The sequence below is a fragment of the Piliocolobus tephrosceles genome, chromosome 2, assembly GCF_002776525.5.
Source record: "Piliocolobus tephrosceles isolate RC106 chromosome 2, ASM277652v3, whole genome shotgun sequence".
NCBI lineage: Eukaryota > Metazoa > Chordata > Mammalia > Primates > Cercopithecidae > Piliocolobus > Piliocolobus tephrosceles.
The window spans coordinates 43,988,385-44,015,498 of NC_045435.1; the positions used below are offsets into that span (position 1 = coordinate 43,988,385).

The following is a 27,114-nucleotide window of genomic DNA, read 5'->3' on the forward strand; positions in this document are numbered from 1 at the left end:
GGCCTCTGCTGAGCCAGGGCACCTGCCACCCCGTGGAAGAGTGGGAACCTTCTAGCAGGAGCCTAGCGCCCCATAACTCGAAGCCCTCCGAGCCTCAGCTCCAGTACCCAGCTGGTGATTGGAGAAGTCTTACCTTGGTTATGAGGCTGGCCTCAGACCTGACCTGTAGCCAAGCCAGAAGGACCCACTGTTGTGTGGGTGGGAGTGGCAGGCTTGTGGCTGCTCCCCTAGAATGTACCTAAAAGTCTTTGTTTCCACACCAAGCCCCCAGTGGTAGGCCACATTTACACTCTTCCCCAGTCCTGGACAGGGCCTCATCCCAAACCTGCCATCCCTACCACCTGGGCCTGGTGCTTCCTCAGGAACTTGAGGGGCAGGTGGGAGGGCAGCCCCAGGGCAGGCCTGACCAGGGCTTTGGGAGGTCGTTACTCCTGGCTGGGCTCCAGCCTCAGTATTTACTTGTAGTCTTAGACCTTGTCTTAGAAACGGATTTCCAAGGGGAGTTGGGTCAGAGCAGAATGGTCCTCTGAGACCACCTGATGGACAAGTGTGGGCCTGGCCTTGCAGAAGCCACACCTCAGCACTGTGTTTTGAGACTGCCAGGACACGTGTAGCCAAGTCTGCCCTGCGCTCCTTCTGTACCTCCTGGCCCCAGGAGCAGGCTCAGGGAAGCCCTGGACAGGAGCACAGCACGTGGCCTCAGGCTCCAGACCAACCAGGCGCTGTGAAATGCTGAGACAGGCAGGGTGCTTGCCAATATAAATATGTTAGAAAACCTGCCGCCCCAGGGAAGCAGTAGGCCATCTTCTCGTGCCTCAGGTATTTGGCTGCACTTGTGGCCGTGGCCCCTCTCGCCTGAGAGCAAACAGAGCCCACATTCCAGCAGCCACGCGTGCTTCGAGATGGCAGGCCCTGGTGTCGCTTACTGTGGCATCTCTCCACCTGGCTCTTCCCTGTGCAAAGGGAACTCATGCTCAGAGATGGGTGGTAAGGCTTACTCTTCTTTTTCCCTTGGGGCAGGCACTGTCCCAGCCACTTCCTACATGTGCTCTCACTTCACCCCACTAGAGGCCCAGGAGGAAACAAGTCGGTCCATTTTACAGGCGAAGAAACTGAGGCCTAGGGAAATAGAGTGCAGCCAAAAGTCACTTAGCTCCAGAGCCAGGACAAAAAGCCTAAGGCTCACTTCCTACCCCAAGTCCCTGTCTGGCTGCTGGTCCTGCCTGCAGGTACTTCCCCAGCCTGCTCCTGCTGAAGCCAGGCCAGCATGAAGTCCTCAGGAAGGCTGGTATGAGCCTCCCATCTCATTCCTGAGGGGTCTGAGCCCCATGGCCTGGGGAAGAGCAACAGATTCCTGACAAGGGCCCGGGGTTGGGCATGTGGCACTGTCCGAGAATCAGCAGAAGCCCTAACCTGAACTTCAGCACCCACCAATGCCTGGTTCTGGAGAGCCAGGTGTGCCCCTAAGTGGTAGTGCCCACCTCACTCCCCTGCCCCAATCCCTTCTAGGGCCACATCACCCACTCCTTTCCACTCAGCAAACATTATTGAGCTCCATGGGGAAATGGAACAGAAGGTGCTTCTCCCCTCGAAAGCCCATGTCCCAGCAGAAAGGGTTCTGCAGTATCTATCTAACCTGTGGGCCTTGTTCCCTCTGCTGTCTGCCTCACAAACTCCTGTTCATCCTTCAAAGCACAGCTCAATAAGGCTAGAAACATCTAAATGCCTATCGCAGGGGGGTGAATAAATTACAGCAGCTCCTCCCTGTGGAAAGGAACTAGGAGGACATTCTTTATATATTGAGTTAGAAGAATCTCCAAGACATGCTGTCAAGGAAAAATACAGAAAGCAAGAAACAGTGTTATGTTCCTATTTGTGTATAAAAGCGGGGTGGGAAGCAACTAACAGACTACATCAGGAAAACGCGTAGCAATTTCTCATAAAACTAGACACACACCCTACACCCAGCTATTCTACTCCTGGGTATTGAAACCCAAGATGAAAATGTATGCCTATACAAAGACTTGTACAAGAATTTCATAATAGCTGAAAAATAGGGAATAGCCTAGATGACCATCCACAGGCAAATGGATACATGTGGTGGATCCACACAGTGGCATTTTACCCAGCAATAAAAAAGAACAAACTACCCATACACACAACATTGACGAAGCTCAAAAGCTAAGTGAAAGAAACAAGTCATGTTGTATGATCTCATTTACATGAAATTCTAAAGCAGGAAAACCTAATAATCTATGGCAAAAAAAAAATCTAACAGTGGTTGCCTCTAGTGTGTTAGAGATTGGTACAAGGAACTTTCTGGGCAATAGTAATATCCTTCACTGGAGTTTGGGTTTCATTAGTCAGGACTCATGGAATGCTCCACTTAGGATTTGTGCATTTCACTGTATTTTTTACATTTAAAAATAACCATAAGTGGCCAGGCACAGTGGCTCACACCTGTAATGACAGCACTTTGGGAGGCCAAAGCAGGCAGATCACCTGAGGCCAGGAGTTCAAGACCAGCCTGACCAACATGGAGAAACCCCGTCTCTACTAAAAATACAAAATTAGCTGGGCATGGTGGCATGCGCCTGTAATCCCAGCTATTTGGGAGGCTGAGGCAGGAGAATCACTTGAACCCGGCAGGGGGTGGTTTCAGTAAGCTGAGATTGCGCCACTGCACTCCAGCCTGGGCAACAGGAACAAAACTCCGTCTCAAAAAAAAAAAAAAAAAAAAAAAAATTAAAAAACTATAATCAAGTACTGAACTCTAGGTAAAGATAACACGTGCTTGACTACGGAGGTGGTTGCGTCTGCAACTCACTTTGAAATGCACAGAAGACTGACAAGGCAGACTGGCAGGCAGACAGGGATGGGCAGTGCCTAGACAACAGGGATATGGGGGCTCACCTGAAATCCTTTTTTTAATTCCCCCAAAGGAGGTGCACTATTCCTGGAGGTACTGCAATACCAGGTGGATACATGGAGTGGAAGGAGCAAGGTCCTATTCCATCTCCCTGCTCCAAAAATCCATTTAATATACTGTCCTCAGACAGCAGATACTAAACTGATAAGAACACATACTACACTTGATCTTAGCCAAAGGCTGAGAGGCGATCGCTTGTAATTCTTGCAGTTTTCCATGTGACGTGTTTCATAATGAGTGTTGGGAAGGTGCTATGAGTGTGTGCTGCCCCACGCATGTCCTGGCCATCTCTAGAGGAACACACCGGTGTAAGACAGGCGCTTCCGGAGAGGGAACAGGAGGCAGGGGGCAGGTGTGGAGGGAGGTTTTTCACGCTACACGCCTTTGGCAATTTTCCATCAAAAAACTAAGTGTATGTACATTTAATTGAAAGCCCAACTCAGCCTTCCCCCACTGCTCCTTCCCCGCATGCACGTGGGGACACATACGCCTTCCGGGACTTCAACCACTCCTGCTGGGAAGTCGCACACTTCCGTCACGACTTCACAAGTCGTGCTAGGTGTGACTTCGAATCTCGGACCCCCGGGCTAGGCCTGACCACGCCCCCATGGGGGCAGCGCGGCGGGGGCGGAGCCTGGGCCTGAAACGCCACGGGCGCGGCTCTGTGCGCGTCCGCACACGCGGGGGCGCTGTGTCCTCGCAAGCTCCCGCCGGGCGCCGCGCGGCCCTAGGGAGGCTGTGGTTTTCGAGGGGAAAAGGGAGAGTGGCTGGCACTGCCCCCGCTGCCGCTTGGCCCTGAGACCCCCACCGCCCACGGGATAGGCCCCAGTCCACCCAGCCGGGCCCCCCACCCTTCCCCTTGTCTCGCTCCCCTTGGCAGTTCGGGCTTCGGGTCAGTCCCACACTCGCGCCCAGCTGTCCCTGCTGCGCTCCTGTCACTGGCTTTGGGAAGCCCTCCGGCCCCCTCTCTGCACATCAGGCACGCGGCTCCTCCCTAGCGGCATGTGGGTATTTGGGTTGGGCGAGCCTCTCCCTCTCGAGTCCCGAGTGGGTCCCGGCGGCCCAGGGCTCTTCTGGAGGGGCAGTGCCTGAGAGGCGGGTCGCTTCGAGTGGGGATTTGTGCGCTCTGGGGCGGGGGGTGAGTGGGATGGGGCAGCCTGCTCTTGCCCCCGTCACCCAGTGGGGCGCGAGCAGGGCCAACGGTGCACTGAGAGCGCTCAGGGCGTCCCCAACAGCATGACCTGACCCAGGGACGAAGCTCTGGGGGATGGGACCACTTGCAATGACTGCTAAAGGAGCACAGCGGGGCTGGCCGGCGTGGAGGGGCGGGGACCGGCATTACTGCCGGTCTGCCCGGAGGGTGGGGAACGTGGGATTTAGCCATGGGACCTGTGGAAGGGTTTTGGTCGGGGTCCTGACAGTCAAGTCTGGGTTCTCAAAGAGGGTTGGGACAGTAGGCAGGCTTGCAAAGGCCGAAGAGGCTGGTGGACCTGGTGGCTGAGGCCTAGGCCAGGCAGGGGTCGCGGTAGAGAGGTGACAGTAGGTGTAGTCCCTCCTCCTCCCAACCCTCAGGCCTAAGTAACTCAGGGCTTTGTGTTACGGCTGCACCGGGACCTCCACCCACTACACACGCGCGCACGCAGCCCAGTGAAAACCTGCGCCGTGTGCCCCATGTGCAGACCTGCAGCATGCACCCGGCACCCCGCCGTGTCCTCCGTTCCCTGCAGGTGGCTCCAGTGTAAGTACATTGTGCCGTGTGCGGCGTCCCAGCGCGCACCCCGCACCCCACCGTGTCCCTCTGGGTGCGGGGTCCGCGTGCCCGCGCCCTCCCCGCAGCTGCCGGCGTCCCCATTAATCACGCGGCGCTGACGGCGCAGTGATCTGCGCGCTGGCGGCGTGACGGTGACGGTGACGGCGGGTGACTGAGCGGGCAATCGGCGGGCGCCCATCGGCCCATCTTATCGCGCCGGCCCAGCCGCCGCCCGCCGCGCGCCGCCCATTGATCGCGCTGGGTCCCTGCCCGGGGGTCAGCGCGGGCCGGGCCGGCCTGACAGCCGCATCCATCGCCTAGACGCGCGCTGATGGCGGCCCGGCCTGCACGGCCCGGCCATTAATCACCGTGCCTGCCGCCAAGTGACGGGGAGGGGCGGCAGGGCAGCAGGGGCCGACAGGCAGCCCCCGCGGCCGGCCCACCCCTTCCCCATTCTGGTGCCCCGCTGCGTGGCCCACCCTGCGCCCTGAGCTCCCCAGCCCCACTGCCCAGGCCTCCCTCACCCCCTATCCTGCTCTCCCCAGAATGGAAGGGGCGTGGCCGCACACTGGAGGAAGCAAGGAAGAGGAACTTACTTCTGTGTGGAGAATGAATGGATGACCACGAATGGAGGGGTGAACACTGTTCTCCCGAGGGACCTCTTTTCCAGACACCAAATGAGAGCAGGTCTGACCTGACAAACACCAGCGCTGGCCAGGGCAAGGGGGTGGTCATTTCGCCCCCTCTGGCTGCCTCAGCCCTAGCTGAGCCTCACCCAGGATGGGATGCCAGGGCCCCGGTGAGAAGCAGTGCGTTGTTTCTGGCAGTTGCCCCGTGCTATCCCCTCTGCTCTTGGGCTGTGTGGCCCTGAGCCAGTGCTGGCCCCTCTGGGCTGCACAGCTTTTTCCAAACACAGGGGGATCCTAAGGGTCCTTCCAAGTGCCAGCTGTCTGCGAAAGGGAGCAGCAGGGCCTAGCAGGCTGCTTGCCCCAGTTTGACAAACTGTGACCTCTTTCCAAGTGGGCCAGGGATCAAGAACTCTTTACTGCCTGTTAGTCTCTTGGGTACCTGATGCAGCCACATGTGGGTCACTTCACCAAGTCCTCACATGGGTCTATGGGATATGAACTTCCCACTCTCACACCAGGAAACCAAAGACTCACGGGGCTAGAACCAAGGGCTACACAGAGGAGGAAAATGCAATCAATGCCATGCCCTGCTGAGCCCCAGAACCCCTTGGTCCCCACCCACTGCACCTCTGCCCACAGCCCTCCCAGAGCAGGGCCTTCTTGGGGTACCCCAGCTGCTCTGCCCAGGGCTGGCCACAGTTTGAGAGATAGAGGTTGACTGGGAGTGCAACCCTACCCCCCTTCTGTAACCCCATTTTATTATACAAATGGCTAAGAAAGGTTTGCTAACCAAGAAGTCACTTTCTGGTGTGAGAGCACGATCCATTTAGTCCTAAAAAACAAACTATCCTACCAATCAATCTGGCAGATGCAACCCTAAGACATGTGGCAGTAAGAAGGTGTCTGCACTGAGAAAATGAGGCAGGGCACAAGGCGGTTTCCCTGCTACGGCCAGGGACGCGTCTTTCAAGAGCCCTTCCCAGTCTCACAAGTATCTCTGGGGCCATTAGCACAGGAGATAGGGTGCTGGGATTTATGTGAAGATCCCTCCCTCCCTCTCCTCAGCCACCCAATCGGCTCCCTGGGTGGCACCCAAGAGAGCCTGGGCTGAGAGCCTGGAAAATTCAACCACTTCCGATGACCAGCCCCCACCCTGCCTCACTTTAATATTACAACAATTTTTCACACTGGAGCTGAAATAGTGCAAAAAATGGGGCTGCTGTAATTGTTGTTAGATTGTGTGTCAGCCTGATAAGATGTAACAAATATTTTCCTCCCCACCAGGGTCTGTTTCCCTCTTAGTAATGGATGGAGAAACTTCTCATAGTCGGCGAGGGATCAGTCGTAAAAACTTCGCCTAGAAGATTAATGTAATAATCACAGACCTTGCTGGGAAAAATGGGAGGAAAATTAAAATAATCTCACCTTCCTACCTATCCAGAATCATCTCCCTCACTCTGGAGCACAGACTAGCGAACTGGGCCAGCTCTCTGGGCACCACCTCAGCTAGGATACCTGAGAAGCAGGAACGAAGGGTCTGTGGCCTGGGAAGAGTGAGACCATGGTCCCCTCCTCACCTGGCTGCTCTGGATGTTGGTACCTTGGGCAGCCGAAGAAGACTCTGTCCCCACCCGCAGCTGTGAGATCTGCTGTCAGCACCACTTCCATCCCGCTCCTTAAACACCATGAAAGGCTTGGGGCCCAAGTGAGAGGCCCAGCCGGAGCAGAGGCCTGCCTGGTTCTTGTCCTCTAGGTGGGTCACCTTCTCCACAGCGGACCCCGCTTCCTTCACGTGCCTGGTACAAAGGTCAGATCTTGACAATTCCTAGCTGCCACTAAATGCCAACACAGAAAGAGGCAGTATGGCCCCCAGGTGTTAGGAACACAGGTTTCAAGCAGCCTGATTTCAAATCCTGGTTCCATCTCTCACTAGCTGGGCAAGGGACTTGCCTGAACTGCCCCCTCCTCCTCTGGGGAAGTGGACTTGGAAGTGGGCTAGCACACCTATCCCAGTCTCACAGGCTACTGTGAAGGCGACATGGAACGCAGAGTGTGAACACAGTCCCTGGTGCAATAAGCTCTTGCTGCATCTCTCTTCTGTTTGTCTAACATGGCTTGCGTGGGGAGGCTAAAGACAAGTGCAGCCTCAGAGGACACTGGCAGCCAGCATGAGCCACATGCACAGCTGACTCCATGAAGGGTCCTACCACCACTGCTGTGCATGCCAGGGTCCTCAGGGGCCAGGCCCAGGGAGAAGATTCACACTGGCAGCAGGGACAGGCTGGCACCTCTCAGGCTAGGTGGGATCCCCAGCATCATCTCTGCCCCCTCCCACTGTCCCCTTGACATGACTACAGGGGACTGTCCCTAATGGAAGACAATGCTGCTTGCCCCACAAGGAGCTCATTGTTAGTTTGGACTAAAGCACTGGACCAAGATGACCATCCTGGTCAGCCCTGCCTCCCATATCATAACATCACGGAGATTCAGTCTGAACTTGCACAAGGGGCAAGTGCTAGGAACAGTATCCGGGTGCTCAGCCCTACCTCAGGCACCACGGAGCCGGCAGGGAAGGACAGGCCTGGCAAGGGCAAGAACGCAGCACTCATCCTACTGGGAAGGCACATTCCAGTAAAGTGCACTGCCCAGTGCTGCACTTGCCCTTGCTGCTTACTCAGTGAGTGAACCCAGAGATGCAGCCAGAGAGATGGGGACACATCAGAGGGACACACGAGCCAACTGACAGAGCTCTCATTGGCCAAAGTTGGCTCAATTTGAGCAACAAAATAAACCTACTAAAGTATACAATGAACTTCCATGAGTCCATTCTGATACAATCTTCCATGCAAAATCCCAAATAATTTCGGTAAATACTCAGTTCTCTAGAGGTAAGCATAACCACCACCCTTTAAGTGTGGGCTGCACATAGTGACTTCCTTCCAAAGAAATCAGTATGGAAAGGCAGCACAGAGTAACTTTACAGTGAGAAGACCCCACAAACATGACCTCAGCCATCAAGGGTCAAGGTCACCATCAACGATGAGTCATGATGTTAGCATGTGATGAGAACCACACATGGTATGATGTGATGAGAACTGCATTTCACCTCTGTATCTTCCTCTCCATAACCCACAATCCCAGTCTACTCATGAGAAAAGCATCAGACAAACCCCAACTGAGGGATGTTCTACAGAATACCTGATCAGTCCTCCTCAAAACTGTCAGGGTCATCAAGAACAAGCAAAATGTAAGAAAATGTCACAGCCAAGAGGCATCTAAGGAGACATGACAACTAGTTGTAATGGGTTATCCTGGATGGGATCCTGGGACAGAAAAAGGACATTAGGTAAAACTGAGAAAATGTGAATGCAGTATAATAGTGCATTGGTATTGGTCATTCACCGTGACAAATGTGCTATCTGATGTAACATGTTAATAAGAAGGGAAACTGGGTACAAGATACATGGGAACTCCCTATGGTATGTTCACAATGACTCTACATCTAAACCTGTTCTGCAAAGTTTATTTTTTAAAAACTTAGAGAGAGAGAGAGAGATCAAAATAACCTATGAAGATTTACAGAAAACACACCAGGTAAGGAAGGGTTCTTTCAAAGCAACCACAGGAACAGTTATGATAATTTAAAAAGAAATGCTTTCCACACTGAACTGACAGTGCTGTAGACCACAGCTGAGTGGGGACGGCAGCCCCAAGCCCAGGGACGAGCGCCCACAGGCCAGACCCAGGCCAGGCACACCTGGGGAGTCTCTTGCTGCTGAAAACCTCAGCCATCTCACTTCATGTACTTATCCTGCTGATCAGCCAGGATTTTGGCGGAGGACTTGGCATCATAGAAAAGCTCACTGATCTCTTCGACGTGCTCTTTCTCAATGCTGTCCTTCCCGTTGATTTTAGCAAGCAAGTTGGCCGGGGTCAGCAGCTGCACTGAGTACCTAGAGTGGACAGGGGCCAGGGCTGGAGTGAAACTGGGGCCACCGAAGCCCCTTCCCCTAAATCAGCAGGCAGCACTGGCACCAGGAGCAGAGCCCAGTGCTAGGCTTGTGCCAGCTGATATGAGCACAGAAAAGGGGAGACAAAGTTGTCACTTCTCAGAGAGCTGCAGTCATTACCCCATCAGAGAGGGGCCAGGAGCCACCAAGAAGACGTAAGTGCTATTCCCCAAATCTTTAGTACAGTCTACAAATCCTCCAATAGGAAGTAACATCACTGCTACTGGAAAAGGACTGCAAACTTAAATGTATACAGATGTCCAACAGATAGGGATATTTAACATGGTAGGGAAACGAAAACACAGCCAGCTGGAAGTACATGCCCATCCAAAGGCATGAAGACTCTGCCGTTTTAAAAAGTACCCCTTCATCCAAACCTCATAGCTTGTATTTCTGCCTTCAACCTCAGGAACAAGAACTGACTAAACGATGTAGGGAAGGGCTGAGGACTGTGAAGCAATGATTTTACAATGAGTCAGGCCACTGTGAAGGGACATGCTCTGCAGGTCCTGCCTTTGAGTTGCTGGAGAACTGTCTATGTCTGCGCTCCTCCCTGGCTCTCCATACCCACCGCCCATTTTTTATTTGCTTGACGGTTAAATAAATCAAAAAAGTTAAAGATTTACCAGGCCTCATAACATCATTGGGAGAACAGGAGCCAGGGCCCTGGCTAATTAGCTGCCACATGGTCCCTGCTCTCTAGTTCTATGCATCTTCTCTGCCACAAGAAGGCCCAGGGTCAAAGCACTCTCCACCAGAGGGGAGCATCTGCTGCAGGACACGGGGACTTCACCCTTACTCTAGCTTGTTAAAAACCATCAGTTAAATCCTCTGCATTTGAAACTCAAGTGCCCTGGCACCCATCACGCCAGGAAGAGCAGATGGACACAGTCCTGTGTCCTAGGAAGGGATCTGCCTTTATTGTCCAGAATGACCCCAGTGAGGGCACTGGCTGTGCTGGGGAGGCCCCGGCGGGCCCAGGGTACCGGCTCACCTCAGTGTCGTCTTGGTGCCAATCTCCCCCAGGTGGTTCAGTGCTTCCTCACTGATGTTGATTCCCTCCGTCTGGGCACGGATTTTAATGATCTTTTAAAGGAGAAAAAACATGATCAACAGTGACTGACCTCAAGTGTCCCATTTCTAAAGTGCTTTAAAGACAATGTTGCTCAGTATTTCTCACTGTGCAGCATAAGAGAAACCAAGACCTGGGTTGGTGGGCAGGAAGCAAACGCCTGCCCAGCACTGCCGGCCAAGCACCCTACAGGGGGCATGTGCGGCCCCACAGTATGCATGAATAGCATCACGGCCAGTATGCTATGTTCAACTGACTCAAGTGTGGCTGGTGCCCCCGGAGGTGTGCAGCTTTCAAGTGGCTCACTCTTGCCTCCATGTCCTTCCCTCCCCTGTCCCCAGGCAGAGAACTGGGGCCTCTTCTAACCTACCCTGGGCTCCCACAAGGGCTCTAACCTACCTCTCCAGCATGGGCACTACCACCTACAAGCACTCAGGCAAGAAGAGACATTTTTTATTTGCTTGATAAATATGATGGTTAAATAAATCAAAAAAGTTACTTTTAAAGATTTACCAGGCCTCATAACATCACCAGGAGATATCTAATCTATCAAGAAGAGGCTGACGCTTGTTGCAGTTTGAAGATCTTAGTAGAGTTGGAGGGGGTGGTGGCGGGGATGCTGTAACACGGTGGACCAGGATCCTGCAGGCGTACCAGCACTGAGTGATAAGGGGCAGCCGGGATAATGATGTTGTGTGTTGTGGAGCTGAGATAACTGCAGGACTTCGAGCCGCATATAATACAGGAATTTTTCACTTTGGCAGCTTCGTAAACAAGATATCAAGAAGCCCTTGTTGAAATTAAAGCCATAAAAGCACACCCAGTGTAGAGGCACAGGAGCTGGGAAAGACTGAGTCCCAGCTTCAGCCTTCCAGGAGGGAGGAGAGCCAGAGCTTTACTGAGGTGGCCACATCAAGCCTCGACTGTCAGCTCTCCAGGCCGGGACCCTGCGGGCAGGAGCTGCAGGGGTGGGGAGCCCAGTCTCTGATGATCCTGGCTGGGCTGGGGGGACAGCACGTCGGCTGCCCATAGATGGGAAAGGCCTTGGAAAGCCCCAGCAGGCCAGAGCGGCTGCAATGAGCTGGGTGAGGGTGAAGTGCTTGGCCAGCAAACACTCTGGGGAGGCAGCCCCTCCACCCACAGCCACCACTGCTACAAGGCGCTGTCTTAAGTCTTCCCTTTTGTCAAGACAGGCTCAGTACTCAGATCTTTGTACAAAATGTGCTGATTTTGGCCAGACGCAGTGGCTTATGCCTGTAATCCCAGCACTTTGGGAGGCCGAGGCAGGTGGATCACCTGAGGTCAGGAGTTTAAGACCAGCCTGACCAACATGGCAAAACCTCATCTCTACTAAAAAGACAAAAATTAGTTGGGTGTGGTGGCACATGCCTGTAATCCCAGCTACTTGGGATGCTAAGACAGGAGAATCGCTTGAACCCGGGAGGTGGAGGTTGCAGTGAGCTGAGATTGTGCCACGGCACTCCAGTCCGGGCAACAAGAGAGAAACTCCGTCTCCAAAATAAAAAAGGTCCTGATTTCTAGGTGTCAGCAACTTGTTCAAGTATTTCACAAACACTGCATAGGCCACATGAAACTTATCTGCTGGGCTCATGGGTGAACTGGCAGGGTGTGAGCTCTACTGAAACAATCTTAGCTTGTGCAGGAGGAGTTCCACTGTTTGAGATCCAAAGCTAAATGCAGTTGGGCAGAGAGGGGCCCTCCGAAGTTACTGGAGGGTACAAGGACAACCAAGAAAAGGAACTGGGGGTGACTCCCTGCTCCATCAACAAAACTCCCCTCTGAACACAGCGTCAAGGTAAAAAAAGGCTTCTCACTCACAGCTGGGACTGAGGAAACTGCCAGGTCCTGCCAAGAAAAATGTCCCCAGAGGACCTTCTAAAACTCCAGAGAGATGCAAATATTGAATCCTGGAGCCTGGTCACAGGACACAGCTTCAGCCTAAGCGTCTCCCCTTCAGTGAGTTGCACTGAATCTGCGGCTCAGCTTCCAGAATGTCAGGGACACTGCTCTCTCTCTCACTAGAGCAGGTCAAAGCAATCACGAGAGCGTCTGTCTCAAGCTGCTCAAAAACGGACAGTTCACAAATGAGATCTTTAATCATTTAATAACCTGCAGGGATAGTTTATGAGGGTGTCGGCTTGGATTGCAGAGTACACAAGTTACATCGAGTTTGTTTAAAAACCTAGCCCAGGCTCCAGTAAAAATGCTGAGGTTATCACCTGGGCCAGTGGGAACAAAGCCACGAGTCCTGACAGAAAGCCTGAGGAGAGGCCCTCCTGACTAAGCCAAGAGAGCCCCAGCCCAGAGCTGGCCTGGCAAAAGTCACTGTTCTAGAAGCACAGTGCAGAACATTCCAGACTGCTTGGGCCAGGAGCTCTGGGTTTGAATGGCGGCAGCAAGGGTGAATTAGCTCTGAGTGGTAGTCCTGACTGCTGCTTACTCTCCACATGACCACAGGACCCTCATTCTTGGAGCCTCCAACATTGGCTATTGCGAAGCTGTTGTACGTTGTACGTAGAGGACCCTAGAGGGTACCTATGAAGCACACAAAGCTATGAATACAGTAATAACAACAGCAATGGGAAGGATGGGAGGGCCCGTCATTGCCAATACCTCACGAATCCTAATGACAATCTTGCAAAGCAGGGAGCAGATCTTCCACTTAACAGAGAAGGTGGAGGCTCAGTGAGATGCACCAAATTGCTCAAGTCATTCAGTAGGCAAATGATGGCCTCAAAATACTCCTGGTGTCTCTGGTCCTGACCACATCTGTGCTGGGCTGCCTTTTTTGGCAGGACACACGGGGTTTTAGACCCAAAAGTAAGGTGCTATGTCCTGTAGTAAGAATGGGCCAAGAATTGCCTGGGACTCTGTTTCTGCTTCTGCTTCTGTTCAGTGAATGCCTTGGCTTCAACCTGGTAGTCGCCCAAGAGCAAGACACCCTTACTTGGCAATGAGGCCCCCAGTCATTGACACCATCTCCTAAATAACATATACAATTGTTACTTTGAACCATAACTGCTTCAGTAATTTGCCAGTGCTGGTTACGAAGGGAGATCCGTGACTCTCCTGATGCATCCCTACAGCACTCCTGCATGCAGTCAATAAGAGATGCCGGCAGGCCCAGGCTGGCCCTCCAGCCATGGAAGAGTAGCTAAAGTGCTGGGAAAGGCCCCCGCCAAGGAGAGGCCCTGACTGCTCCAAAGGAAAGATCCTGCTCACAAACTGCCAGAGGAAAGCCACCTCACAAATCCTGATGACAATGAGATGAGAGATTTCTAGCAGCAGGGAAGTTGAGTGGCACAGTGATTAAGAACACAGGTTTCTGGATCAGAAAGCCTGAACTACAGCCAGTCCTGTTACCTGCTAGCCACTGACTAATGTTATAAACTTGGGCAAATTAGTTACCCTAGGTCTCAGTGTCCTCACCTGTCTTTTTTTGAGACAGGGTCTCACTCTGTTGGAGTGCAGTGGCACCATCACAGCTCACTGCAGCCTCGACCTCCTGCGCTAAAGCGATCCTCTCACCTCAGCCTCCCAAGTAGCTGGGACTACAGGCACACATCACCACACCTGGCTAACTTTTTATGTTTTGTTGAGTAGGGGTGTCACTATGTGGCCCAGGCTGGTCTCAAACTCCTGAGCTCAAGTGACCCTCCAGCCTCAGCCTCCCAAAATACTGGGATTACAGGTGTGAGTCACCATGCCTAGGTAATGTCCTCATCTTTTAAAACTACTGAGTAATGACAGTAGTTCTCCCTGCCTCATGGGTTACTGGGGATCAAATGGAATCAAACTGGCCAGGCATGTCCTGCTCAACACGATGCTTAACAGAGTGCCATGCTCTGGTGAAAAGACAAGGTCCAGGCAAAGTGCATCGAGATGTCACTGCAGCCCCAGCCTGCTCAGCATCTCCAACCATGGCTGCACGCCAGAGTCCACCAGAAGAGAACATTTGGGGCAAGGGTGGGCAGGGCAGAGGAAAGAGCACAGCACATACCACCTCTGAGACACCAATCCAGGGTATGTACCACTGAACAGATGGCCTGGGCTCTGCAGGGCACTGTCTGGTTTTGCATCCTGGACTTACAGCTCCATGACTCAAATGTAAAAAATAGAACAGATGGTGATCATACGGAATACCTGAAAATACCATTAAGGTAACTAGAAGTTCCTAGTCCATTGATTCCAATGCTTGGCACATAGTTGTGCTCGAGCTGCACACCAAGCAAGAGGCAATTCCTACAGAGACCACTGGGACTGTGGCCCTTTGGATAAAGCCCACGCTCATACATCCCTGTCGTCTCCCAACTCCAAGCCTAACCCAGATTCAGCTCACACAGACTTATGGGCATCCACCGTGTGCCAGCCACGGAGCTAGATGCTTCCAGGGGTCCTTCAATGAAGCCTCTTATTATATGATCAGTTTCACAAACTCCATCTTCAGGTGCTCTTCTAAGCTGTATGACGCTGTCTCACCATCACCTCTGTGGACTTGGCAGAAGCCCTCAAGGACTCTATTGCAAAGCCACAGACCTGCCCAGGGGCAGCCTCCAAAGCTGCTGAGAAACTTGTCATTTGTCATGCTGTTTACAACAGACAGGCTCTGCTAGGACACAGGCACTGGCCTCTTCCAGGTCAGGGTGGCTACATTCTATACCCTGCTGGAGCTGGCTTGCTATTGGTTCAGGTGGAACAGTGAGCCTGGCCTTGTCCTCTGAGTAAAAAAGGCCACAGGCATAGTCTGGCCTGGTCACCAAAAGGCTATCACTAAATCATATTTTATTGCCTCCTTTTTATAGAGCTGGTAGCTTCCCTAATGGCTATCATCAAATTGATTTTTTCACTATCCTTTTCCTAAAGCTTATCAAAGGGGGAATAGCAGAAAAGCGAACAGCCAAGACAGGGAGCTGAGCTTCTTTTGACACTTGGGGCAATGTCTAGTTAGCCCAATCCATCTTTCAGATGGGGAGACTGAGACTCTGGAGTAATGTGACTTGCTCGAGGCCAGTAGCTAAGTGGTGAGATGGTGAATGGCAGCCAGATCCAAGCCGCAGATACCTTTCTGCACAGCCATCAGTGAACACTGGGAGCAAATGAGAGAAGAGAGCAGGCGGGAAGAAGGGAGGCTCACCTGCTTCATTTCCTGTGGAGTATACAGCATGGTCCGGATTATCATCACTCGGTCCAAAAGGTCAAGCGGGATGCCGTGAGGGGATGTGATGTCCTCAGTGCCTCTGTAAGGGGCAAAATTAATCCCATCACCTAAGCCTCTGTTAGACAAAAAACGACACTGGAAATACAGATCCAGCATTCACACCACAAGCAGCTGGCTAGGCAGCCTAAGAATCAGAGTCAGGACCCCAGTAAACAGACTAACCTCCAGTGGCATAAAAACAACTTCAGGCTGGGCGCGGTGGCTCACGCCTGTAATGCCAACACTTTGGGAGGCAGAGGTGGGTAGATCACCTGAGGTCAGCAGTTCAAGAATAGCTGGCCAACATGGTAAAACCCTGTCTCTACTAAAAATACAAAAGTTAGCTGGGCATGGTGGTACACACCTGTAATTCCAGCTACTGGGGAGGCTGAGGCATGAGAATCACCTGAACCCGCGAGGCAGAGGTTGCAGTGAGCTGAGAGTGTACCACTGCACTCCACCCTGAGTGACAGAGTAAGATTCTGTCCCAAAAAGAAAAAAAAAAAAAACCAACTTCATTATCTTGGTAATCATCAGTATCATAGGAAAACCAGGAAACAGGAAAAAACAATAACTAAAATCATACTCAAAAATAATCATCTAGATATCTGCCAAACTTTCATATATATACAAATTATATAGTATAATATATAGTATGTACTATATATTATATATAGTACATATATGTATATATATATAACTATATACTATATATAATACTCTATAGCATAATTTTACAAATTATACTAAGTATGCACATATCTTTTTGTTTTTGTCCATGTTGTTTCAGTTTTCTTTGCTTTGTTTTGTTTTTGAGACCGGGTCTTGTTCTATGGCCCAGGCTGGAGTGCAGTGGCATGATTCTAGCTTACAGCAGCCCCGGACTCCTGGGCTCAAGGGCTCCTCCCACCTCAGCCTCCCGAGTAGCTTGGAGTACAGGTGTGAGCTGCTGCACTTGGCTTGCATCAGTCTTAATACTTATGTTTAATATTTACTTAACAATCCATTAAATATTTTACTTAACCCAAATCGTTGAGCATTTAGTTTCCAATTGTTGCTATTATTTTTATTGATATTTTGATGCATACAGTCATAAGCATTTCCTTAGCAACTGCTGTCATGCCTGACAGAACCCTGAATAGCTACTTGAATGAATAACTATCCTAATTTATTCAGCTATATGAGTTATCTAATCTCACAGGACCATAGCCACTACCAAGTATTCTCATTCTGAAACATTTTGCTATTTTGACAGTTTAGAAAAAGAGGGAAAGGTAACACCTTGTTTAAGTTTGCATTTCTTTGATTACTAATGAAGCATTTGAATGTATTCCCTTATATATATATATAATTTTACTTCTTGTTGAGAAGGATCCAATCCCATCGTTTGCCTATTTTTCTCTTGAACCCTTAGCCAAGCCATAGGAATAACAGCCCAGGGGAGGAACCTTGCCAACCCACCAGACCCTGAGGTGCACTGGGCAGTCACTGGTGGCACACAGGGCCAGCCTTCAGCTGGTGTTTGGAAGCCCCATGTGCTGTGGGCTTCTGCCTTGGCCTCTGGGGGTCATAACAACAGAAAGGCTACACTTCTGGCATTCTTAAACTCGTGCAGGATTGTACAGTCTATGGTTATAACTAATCAATATAACAAAGAATTAGTCATGTCAACTGGATTTGTTAGTATCTGAATATTTGGTTTCAAAAACAAGTAAGCATGCTAAAAATTTAACATTCGTAAAAATAAAATCTAATTGTTTAAATTCTATCCAGTTAATTGAGGTATAAAAATGCATATTTATGACTGCAAAAATAAAATGCAAACAAAATACATGCTAGCACAGGATGAACCCTGAAGACATGCAAAGTGAAATAAGCCAGAGACAAAAGAACAAATATTTTATGGTTTCTTTATAGGAAATATCTATAGTAGGCAAATTCATAGAGACAGAAATTAGCCAGGCCTGGTGGCATGTGCCTGTAATCCCAGCTACTCCGGAAGGTAAGGCATGAGAATCACTTGAGCCCAGGAGGCAGAGGTTGCAGTGAGCCAAGACTGTGCCACTGCACTCCAGCCTGGATGACAGAGTGAGACCCTGTCTTAAAAGAAAGAAAAAAAAAAGACAGAAATAAATGAGAGGTTACCAGGATCTGAGGGGAGGTAGGATTGGGACTTCATGCTTAATGGTTACAGAGTTTCTGTTTTTGAGATGATGAAAAAGTTTTGGAAATAGTGGTGATGGTTTTGGAAATAGCGGTGATGGTCATGCCACACTGTGAATGTCATTAATGCCAATGAATTATACACTTAAAAATGGTTAAAATGGCAAATTTTATGTTACACACATTTTACCACAATAAAAACAATTCAAAGAGAGAATAAAATGCTACATTAATGAATTGTTAAGTCCAATGCAAAAAAATTAAAATCTTCAAAGTAAATATGGAAACAAACTAATAGGAAATACAAATATTAGTTAACTTTAGAGAAAACTTATCTTTTTCCAGCAACAAATGTCTTTTTAAAATTAGGAAGAATTATAAAGACGAAATTTTATCATGATTCAAATCTCAGTATTTGGTGTACCTACAACCTTCACATTAAGCAAAATAACCTTTTAAAACTACATTTAATTTTTATTTTTTAATTCTATTTAGGCCATAAGTGTTTTTTAAGTCTTATTTGAGAATTCTTTTGGGAATTCTGAGGAAATTGTAAGATCTCAATTTTGCCATATTAAAATATCCCAAGGACAAAAATATCAAAAATTCTACACCACCCACGATAAATCACAACAAACACAAAAAGTTTAAAGAAGAAAAGGTTAGAGAAAAATAAAGTAGTCCCGAATCAAACTTCACAAGGACAGAATTTATAGAAATGCATTAATAACATTTCTTATAGTTTTCAAAGTCTATTAAAAGGCTGCCAAGTGGTAAAAAGGAGTTTGATGAGGAGAAAAACAAAAGAAAAGGCTGCTGAGGACTGCTAAGCATTTTTCAGGAATTAAAGATCAAACATTTTTGAGATTTGTCCAAGCTATGAATCTGAAGTAGAAAGTTCCTTCCAGAAACTGTATTAGTGGGAGATGGTTCCAACTGGTGATGCTGCTGAGTGGGCTGGTTGAGTGGAGCCCCCATGTGCCAGCAGCGGTGCTGGGCCGTGTGCTGACCTCAGCAGGAGCTAGGGGGCAGGGAGTGGGGAGGATCACAGTTTAACAAGGCAGCCATAATGGTAATGTTATAAAACTGTTAATAAGAAGCTGGATAATAATTACATTTTGGTAAATCTGCAGATTTATTCTTGCATCTTAGAAGTTCATTTCTGGCTTTGGCCTCAGTCGACTATTAATTTTAACATTTTACCATTCGGCAATTGTCCAAACTCGGCCATAAGTGAGCTTCCCCCAGATAGACAGTTTGGAGCTATGAAGCCACAGACCCAAATCTCCTTGGAATCCAATACAGCATTATCTATAGGAGCAAGACAAACGTACTTCTAGAAATGTATCCTGCAGATACACCACCACATGTGCAACATGGCTGACTCATTTGTGACTACTTTCCTCTTACAATAACTCTTACAATAACTGTGACACTGTGGATGTTTTGGACCAAATTAATTCTTCTTGAAAGGCTGTCCTATGCACTGCAGGATGTTCAGCAGCATCCTTGGCCTCTACCCACTAGATGCCAGCAGCTCTTCTGAGTCATGTTAAGTAAAAATGTCTCCAGACATTGCTACATGTCCCCAGTGGAACAAATTTGCCCCTGGTTGAGAATCACTACATAAATGCTTCTTTATGTAATCCTGTAACTCCAGGGACACAGATAACACAAAGCTTTTCTGCTGACACAAAGCGCAGTAAAAACACCTCTCTGGGTAATGCGATGGGTAACTCACCTAATATCCACTTAACCTTGGGCTCAGTGGGCACACAGTAAGAGTGCTAAAAAGACAGCCATTTGATTTTCTGATGAGGCTGCCAAAACAATTCAATAAAAAAAGAACAGTCTTTTCAACAAATGGTTCTGGGACAACTGGATATTCACATGCAAAATAATGAAGTTGGACCAACCCCTTCCTTACGCCCTACATGAAAATTAACTACAAATGGATCATAAGCCTACACATAAAAGTCAAAACTATAAAACTCTCAGGAGAAAACACAAGCATAAACCTTTGTGATTTTAGATTAGGCAATGGGTTCTTACACATGAAACCAGAAACACAAAAAACAAAAGAAAAAACATAAATTGGACTTCATTGAAATTTAAAACTTGTGTGTGTCAAGACACTATCAAGAAACTGAAAAGACAACCCAAAGAATAGGATATTTATAAATCATATATAAATGATAAAGATCTAGTATCCAGAATATATAAAGAACTCTTATAATTCGACAATGGAAAGACAAAAGAACCTGAATAAAAAATGGGCAAAGGATGTGAATAAACATTTCTCCAAAGACAATATACAAGCGGCCAATAAGCACATGAAAAGACGCTCAATATCCTTAGTCGTTAAGGAAATGCAAATCAAAACCACAATGAGATATTACTTCATTACCCACTAGAGTATCTATAATCAAAAAGACAGACAAGTGCTGGCAAGAATGTGGAGAAACTGGGACCTTCATACATTGCTGGTGGGAATGTCAAATGATGCAGATGGCTTTGGAAAACAGCTGGCAGTTCCTTGAAAGGTTAAACAGTTACCACTGGACCCAGCAATTCCACTCCTAGGTACGTAACTGAAAGAAATAAAAACCATGTCCACTTAAAAATGTTGTACATAGGCCGGGTGTGGTAGCTCACAGTAATCCTAGCAGTTTGGGAGGCTGAGGCAGGAGGATCCTTGGAGCCCAGGAGTTCAAGACCAGCCTGGTCAACAAAGTGAGACCCCATCTCTACTTACAAAAAAAAAAGAAAGAAAGAAAGAAAGAAAAAGTTGTACACAAATGTTCAGAGCAGCATTATCATAATAACCCAACAACCCAATGTCCATCAACTAATGAATGGTTAAATAAGATACACTATTAAATATTCCATATAATAGAATACTATTCAGCTGGAAAAAGAAATAAGTACTACGCATACTACAACATGGATGAACCTTGAAAACATCACGCTAAGTCAAAGAAGCCAGTCACAAAAGACAAGATTATATGGTGCTATTTATATAAAATTTCCAGAAAAAGCAAATCTATAGAGACAAAATTGATTAACGGCTGCAGGTGGATGGGGGGTAAGGGTGCAGAAGGGACGGTGACTGTTAATGGGTACAGTTTCTTTCTGGGTTGATGAAAATGTTCTAAAATTGATTGTGGTGATGGCTGCACAACTCTGTGAATACACTAGAAACCATACAAAAAATCGTATTTTATATGAATTATGTCTCCATAAAGTTGTTTTTGTTTTTTGGTTTTTTTGTTTGTTTGTTTGTTTTTGAAACACTATCTACCACAGGGTTACACTGAACAGAGACCACACTGTTTCTTAAGTCTTGATGCTTTGGTGCAACAAAGTAACTTTCAGTGAGAAACTCCTACAAGAACTCCTAATCCCAGGGGCTATACCTCAATATGAAAAGAAAATCTCCCAGTTTTCAAGCTGGGATCAGTGCTGGGCTCTCATCTAACGGTTCAGGATCCTGAGCTCGGAAGGAAAGGTACTTCTTACGGTGTCAGGCTAGGGAGGAGCCAGGCAAGCGGGCAACAGAGCTTTGCCTCCCTGTCATCCATGGATGGACCTTTCCCAGAAGGAGTCTGGAGCGGTAAGAGGCCCAGGGACAGGTGCTTCTTCTAGAATGGCTCCCACATCAGCTGTCCACAGGGAGAGGTGACCTAAAGGATTTGGGGGCTGCTTGTCAAGGTCAGGAGGGGCTATAAAGAGGCTTCATGCCTTTCTGGGTTTTCAGAGATCCCTGACGCCAAGCCATGTCCACAGGGCAGACCAGGCAGGGGCATGAAATCAGCTTCCAAGAGGGCAATACTCTAGGACTGGCCTGGGTGACAACTTTGCACTCACTTTTTCTACTCTTCACATAATTCTGCAAAAAAGGTGCTGATATTCCCATTTCCTGATGAGGATGGTAAGATTCAGAGAGGTCAAGGAACTCGCCGGGGTCATGAGCTTCCACATGACTCCAATGCCTGTAATTTTTCCATGTGGGAACCAGGCTAGTGCTGGAATTCATGCTCCATAAAACACAACAGCCATAAGAGAGTGGGCTCACTTCTGAGGCTCAATCCACAAGGGTCATTTACACAAGGAGGGGTGAGCGGCAAGAAGCTGAGAGGGAGCATACACTACCTGGAAAAGAACACTCCTAGAGGCTGCATTTTCACAGCAATCTGTTGTCAGCATTCAACAGTTCCCCACTGCCATCTCCAGGCAGCACCCCATCAAAGCTCCATCCCCGCTCACAGCCCAGGGGCCACTGGGAAGCAGTGTGGGAGAGCAGTGAGAGCATGGAGTTTGGATCCAGACGTTCCTCTGGGCTCACGTTCCAGTGGCAACACTTTCTAGCCTATGGCCTGGGCAGGTAACCTCCCATTTGAGTCTGGAGATAACCTCAGCTGCTCACAGGGTTGTCAGGGTGTCCTGGGAGGACATGAGACGGCCCATGTAGAGTGCTCTGGATAGTTTCTGACACAGAGGAAGCTCTCAGTTAGTCACCTCCCTTCCCCCTTCCTTTCCTTGAGAGCTCTAGAGATCAGATGTGAGTCTGGGGGGTAAGGAAGCCCTGTAGTTCCCCTCTAGGGGTGGAGTCTGTGGGAAGCACGTCAGATGGCTATTATTGTTGGCCATTACTTTTTTCATCACCATGTTGACATTATTATCACCACTACAGCAAATTTCCTACTAGAACACAGTGCCAAAATTCTCTTTCAGAGCAAACAACCGAATCTGGGTTGCCTGAATCGACCTGCCTAAAGATCCATGCTCTGAGCACCTTCCTTCCACTTGGGTAACTGTAGTCTGGCAAGGAGTCTCCACAACCTCTAGCAGCCCTTGATCAAATCAGCCCAGATGGGGCTGGGGCCAAATCTCCCAGGTTTCAGGCAGCAGATTCTGAGATCAAGGCCACCTTTGTGTGCACCTTAGTCCTGAGTGGGATGGGACTGAGAGACCTTATTTCTGGGGGCGAGAGATGCCAGGCTCTGCAGGCATCTGCTGGGCTGGGTTCCCTACTGTGGAGGGAAAGAAGCCTATTAGCAGAGCTCCCCAGCAGGGGGCACCATCTGTCCAAGGCTGAGCCCTTTCACCAGCTGCACTGTCAGGCTTCAGCCTGGCCTGGCCAAGGCTAAGAAAGTCCAGCCAGCCACAGGCATGCCAGGCATACCAGGCAGAAGGCCCACATGCATGTGTCTCCAGAAGCTGCCCAGGTAGCCATGCTGGATCTGGCACACACTTTCTCTCCAAGACTTAGGAAGCACTTATGACAGTGGTCTTGTCCAGAGAGCATCATGGACAGGGATTCAGAGTAGCTCCAAGATGCTGTCACATGGACTTGAATCATGCATTCGATTCCTAATTGCAAGTGAAAGAAACCAGATGAGTGGGAAGGCCTGTTGCTATAGTGCAGTGCTCACAGCACTACAGAACCCCCTCTGTGGGGCCTATCCAGAGCCAGCAACACCAGAGTTTGCATGTTTTATTTTTTTTAAATTATTTTTAGAGATGGGGTCTCGCTGTTGCCCAGGTGGGAGTGCAACAGCTATTCACAGGTGCGATCATTGCACACTACAGCCTTACACTTCCAGCCTGAAGCAATCTTCCCACCTCAGCCTCCCTAAGAGTACACTACAGGAATGTACCACTGTGCCCAGCTTGGACAGTCTTAATAATAAAGCTTCTCTATTAAAAGCAAACTAAAATCTTAGATAGGGCCCACCATCATTCAGAGCTGAGTTAGGCAAATCAGCAGTTTTGATTTCAAACTCAGTTTGGCTCCAGCTGTGTCCTGAGATACTCATGGGCCACAGGGTGTCTTTCCAACTCCCACTGCCTCCACTGCCCTGAGCATGCAGCCTCAGGGACTTTGTCCCCACACTACTCTATTGCAGGCTTAAAAAGAGGCCCCTCATTACCCACCTTTGTGCCCCAAGCACTGCAGGGACCAGGCACTAATGTTTTAAACAGGATCACAGAAAACCAGAAGAGTAATAAAACTACCAGGTACTGGGAATACTGACACTGGGCTTGAGAGATGGGAAGATGGGATGTTCTCTAGGACCACGAGCCTGGAGAGTGATTAGGAGAAAAAGCAACCCCAGGAAGGTCACTGACCCAGCTTTGGGCCAATCTTGGCAGGATGAGCACCATAGGAACACTTGTCTTCAAGGGGTCAACACCTGCCCTGCCCAAAGGCAGCCAAAGGGATGGGAGGGAGTGGAGTGGGGGGATGGAAAGAACCAATGTGGTTCAGAGGTCTGGGATAGAAAGAAAATGCTGGTTTTGTTACCAGAAGGAGCTGGGTTCTTATCCTGTCTTTTTGATGAGGGACAAGTTATGATTCCAGTTTCCTTATTTGAAAAATGATGTCAATAATGCCTACCTCTCAGAGTGCAGGTGAAGATTGAAGACGTTCATGTGTATAATGTCATCAAAGGCTAGCCCTGTCTGATCTCACCTTTGTGCACTCCAATTGAATGACCAGACTGTAGCATCACACCCCAGAAATCACATGGGAGACCCTCATCATGAGTGACAGGGCAGCTGCTGCCTTTGGTGACTAGGGAAATGAGACCAGAGGCAAGCCACTTGGCACGTTTTCCTTCAAAAACAACATGACCTCCCGTCATCCCCATTCCACCTCGTGGGGTTTAGCGAGATCCTGAAGAACAAATGAGCCCAGATGGAAGGCAAAAAAGCCTTGTGGCTGGCAGGCAGCCATCCTACCTGATGACACAGTTGCCTCGGTTGGATGCAAAGATGACGATGGGGGCGATAGAAGACTCCAGAGCACGGTGCAGGTAGGTGAAGCACTCAATGTCCAACATGTGGACCTCATCAACAAACAGCACACCCGGGACCAGCTCAGCAATGCCCTGGTCGATGTACTTGTTCACCACCTTATTAATCTCCCCTCGAAGTTTGTCTAGGAGATGCAAGGATGGGCAGGCAAGGTCAGCACAGGGCTAGGAAAGACTATCGTCTTTTCTCCTCCACCTGAATTCAATCCAAACCCATGCTGGGAGCCTAGTTTTCCTACTAGCTATATGATTCCTGACAGGGTGTGTCCTCACTCCAGGCTTCAGTGTCATCATCTGAACACAGTGATAACCACACCTAAAGGTCACAAAATTGGCAGCCTCCCCCAAAAGATGTGTTTGGTTAAATGTAAAAAGGTTGCAAGGGTGTTCTGCATGGGAATCCCTTCACAGCACATGCTCACTGCTATCACACTCCCTACCATGTCTTATCACCTCCCACACACCCAATGTAGTAGCTCTGTCTGATCTGGGAGACACTGGAGTTTAGGAGCCCTGAGTGAAATGAGTTTTCACATGCAAATTTTCCTATTCTATACTCAGTAAATGACCCTTTCTTTTGGTCTCATACAACAATGTTTAGGTTAATTAACTTTCAATCAAGTGCCTGGACTAAGGAAGTGGGTATTTTTAGAATCCTGAGCAGAAACCTTCGAGGAATGAAAGGCTCTGAAGAAAGGCCCCATCTCAGAGCTCCTAGAGGGATGAGTCTCTCAAAAGTTACATAACCCAGCTAAGGTCTCAATGCTCATTTTCCAAACCAGCTCCTGTGTTATCGTCAGGAGGGAGCAGCTCAAAAACAGAAAACTGGAAGATCTGAGGCAGCGTCTTTCACCAAACGCACGAGGCCGGGATTGTCCAAAGAGGATGCACACTGAAAACCATGTGAAAAGAAACTGCTCCTGAAAACTCGAACAGAAAGGTCTCAGATTGCTGCTCTGGCTAAAATTTTGAAGATAATATTTGCTTTAATGTTTAACTGACATCTTAAAGTGACGAAATTGTAGGTGGAATTAGAAAAAAAACAGCAACAGGAAAGCTGGGAAGAGCAGCAGGGTAAAATAAAGGTTCACAGGAGAGCAGCAGCAGTGTCCCCTGTGGAGCTCTAGGAAGTGCTCACGAACTGGGCAGGGCAGTGCGTGGAGCTGGTCTGTGAAGCTGCCCTGTGCTCTACTAGGGAGGGGGCTGACAGCACCAAGGCTCCAGAGTCTGTGCTCCAGCAGAGCTGGGCGAAATAAATCCACATTTCTGGGGCCTCATAGGGGCCAGAAACTGTGACTGCAGTGGGGCAGAGACCACACAGTATGCTGTATGGCTCCCTAAATAGTGCCAGAGACTAAGGCTAGAGCCAAGCTCTGAACTATGAGGAAGAAGGAACTGTTGTGAGGCATTTCCTCAGGGCAGATGTGCTCACAGAGCCGCAAGAGCATCTCAGAATGTAGGGCCCTCCACCCTGCCCCTTGCTCGCAGGCCACGCTGGTTCTCCTACCTGTGATTTCTGTCTTCTTTGGCTTCATTAGCTGGCCCATCATGGACAGGATATCTTGTCCCCCCTGCATAAGAGAAGACTTAGGGTCAGTGCTGCTTTGTAAGGTGACTACAGAGAAGCCTCATCCCCCTGCATCCCACTCATCAACTCAACATGGGATCCTGAGGTAAGGAGACCCCTCCTCAAAGCCTGAGGAGCTTCTAAACACAGAGGAATTTTTAGAGGTTCCCCTGACCTGTAAGAATCAAACAAAATCCTTTCATGGTAAGTATAAGCTCCATGGGGCCTGCCAGCCTCCTTCTCCAGTCCTATCTTTTTCCAATCCCTTGTTCCTTGATTAGCCACATGAGACTACCAGCCCTGCCCTGGACACCCGCAAGCTCTGTTATGACTCAATGCTTTTGAGTCTAGTCCCTCTGCCAGGAATGCCATTCTCCTTCCTAGGAAGTTCCCAGTCATTAAAGTTCAAGTCAAATGCCCTCTAGGGGGCATATGACCCTAACCAGACTCATGACTTCCTCCCAATGTTCCTATGCCTTTGGGGACACACGGACTACAAGAGTAAGTATAAATATACCATGATTATAGTGCTGTGCCTCCTCTCACTAGATTTGACCACAGGCTTGCATCAGCCTAGTCTTTACTTAACCTGGAGCTACTCGGTCTATGGGCCCCTCCCTGTGGAATGGCTGACTCCATAACAGGTTCACCACTCAACCTGCATCCTCCTATGGGCTCCTAACAGTGCAGTCAGCAAGAGGAAGAGGCTGGTGTTTGGTCATTTGTTCAGCATTTAGTGATCACCTGTTGGTTACCAGGCCCTGAGACACAGAGGGGCTCACTAAATGCTGAATAGCTAAAGGCAGCAAATGTTTCCTGTCTGGTCCTCAAAACTGCCTTGCCAAGTAGAAGGAAACTCAAAATCAAAACCCTAAACCACAGAAAACCCAGAGACCCAAAGTGACAAATTAACCAAGCTGGTCAGTGATGGAACAACACAGTTTCTGACTTCTGACTC

The 27,114-nt window shown here is 49.1% G+C and overlaps 1 protein-coding gene and 1 pseudogene across 1 annotated transcript in view; both read right to left on the reverse strand.

Moving 5' to 3' along the window:
• Positions 1-2,940: 2,940 nt before the first annotated feature.
• LOC111545288 lies at positions 2,941-3,121 on the reverse strand (annotated as a pseudogene).
• Positions 3,122-8,816: 5,695 nt separating this feature from the next.
• Positions 8,817-27,114, reverse strand: part of RUVBL1 (RuvB like AAA ATPase 1) — a 42,956-nt gene continuing 24,658 nt past the window's right edge. The window contains exons 7-11 of the mRNA XM_023215634.2: positions 26,097-26,160; positions 24,516-24,714; positions 15,546-15,648; positions 10,313-10,404; positions 8,817-9,261 (exon numbers count right to left, since the gene is read on the reverse strand). Of these exons, the coding sequence (XP_023071402.1) occupies positions 9,102-9,261; positions 10,313-10,404; positions 15,546-15,648; positions 24,516-24,714; positions 26,097-26,160 (618 nt within the window). The 3' untranslated portion in view covers positions 8,817-9,101. The remainder of the gene's footprint in view (positions 9,262-10,312; positions 10,405-15,545; positions 15,649-24,515; positions 24,715-26,096; positions 26,161-27,114) is intronic.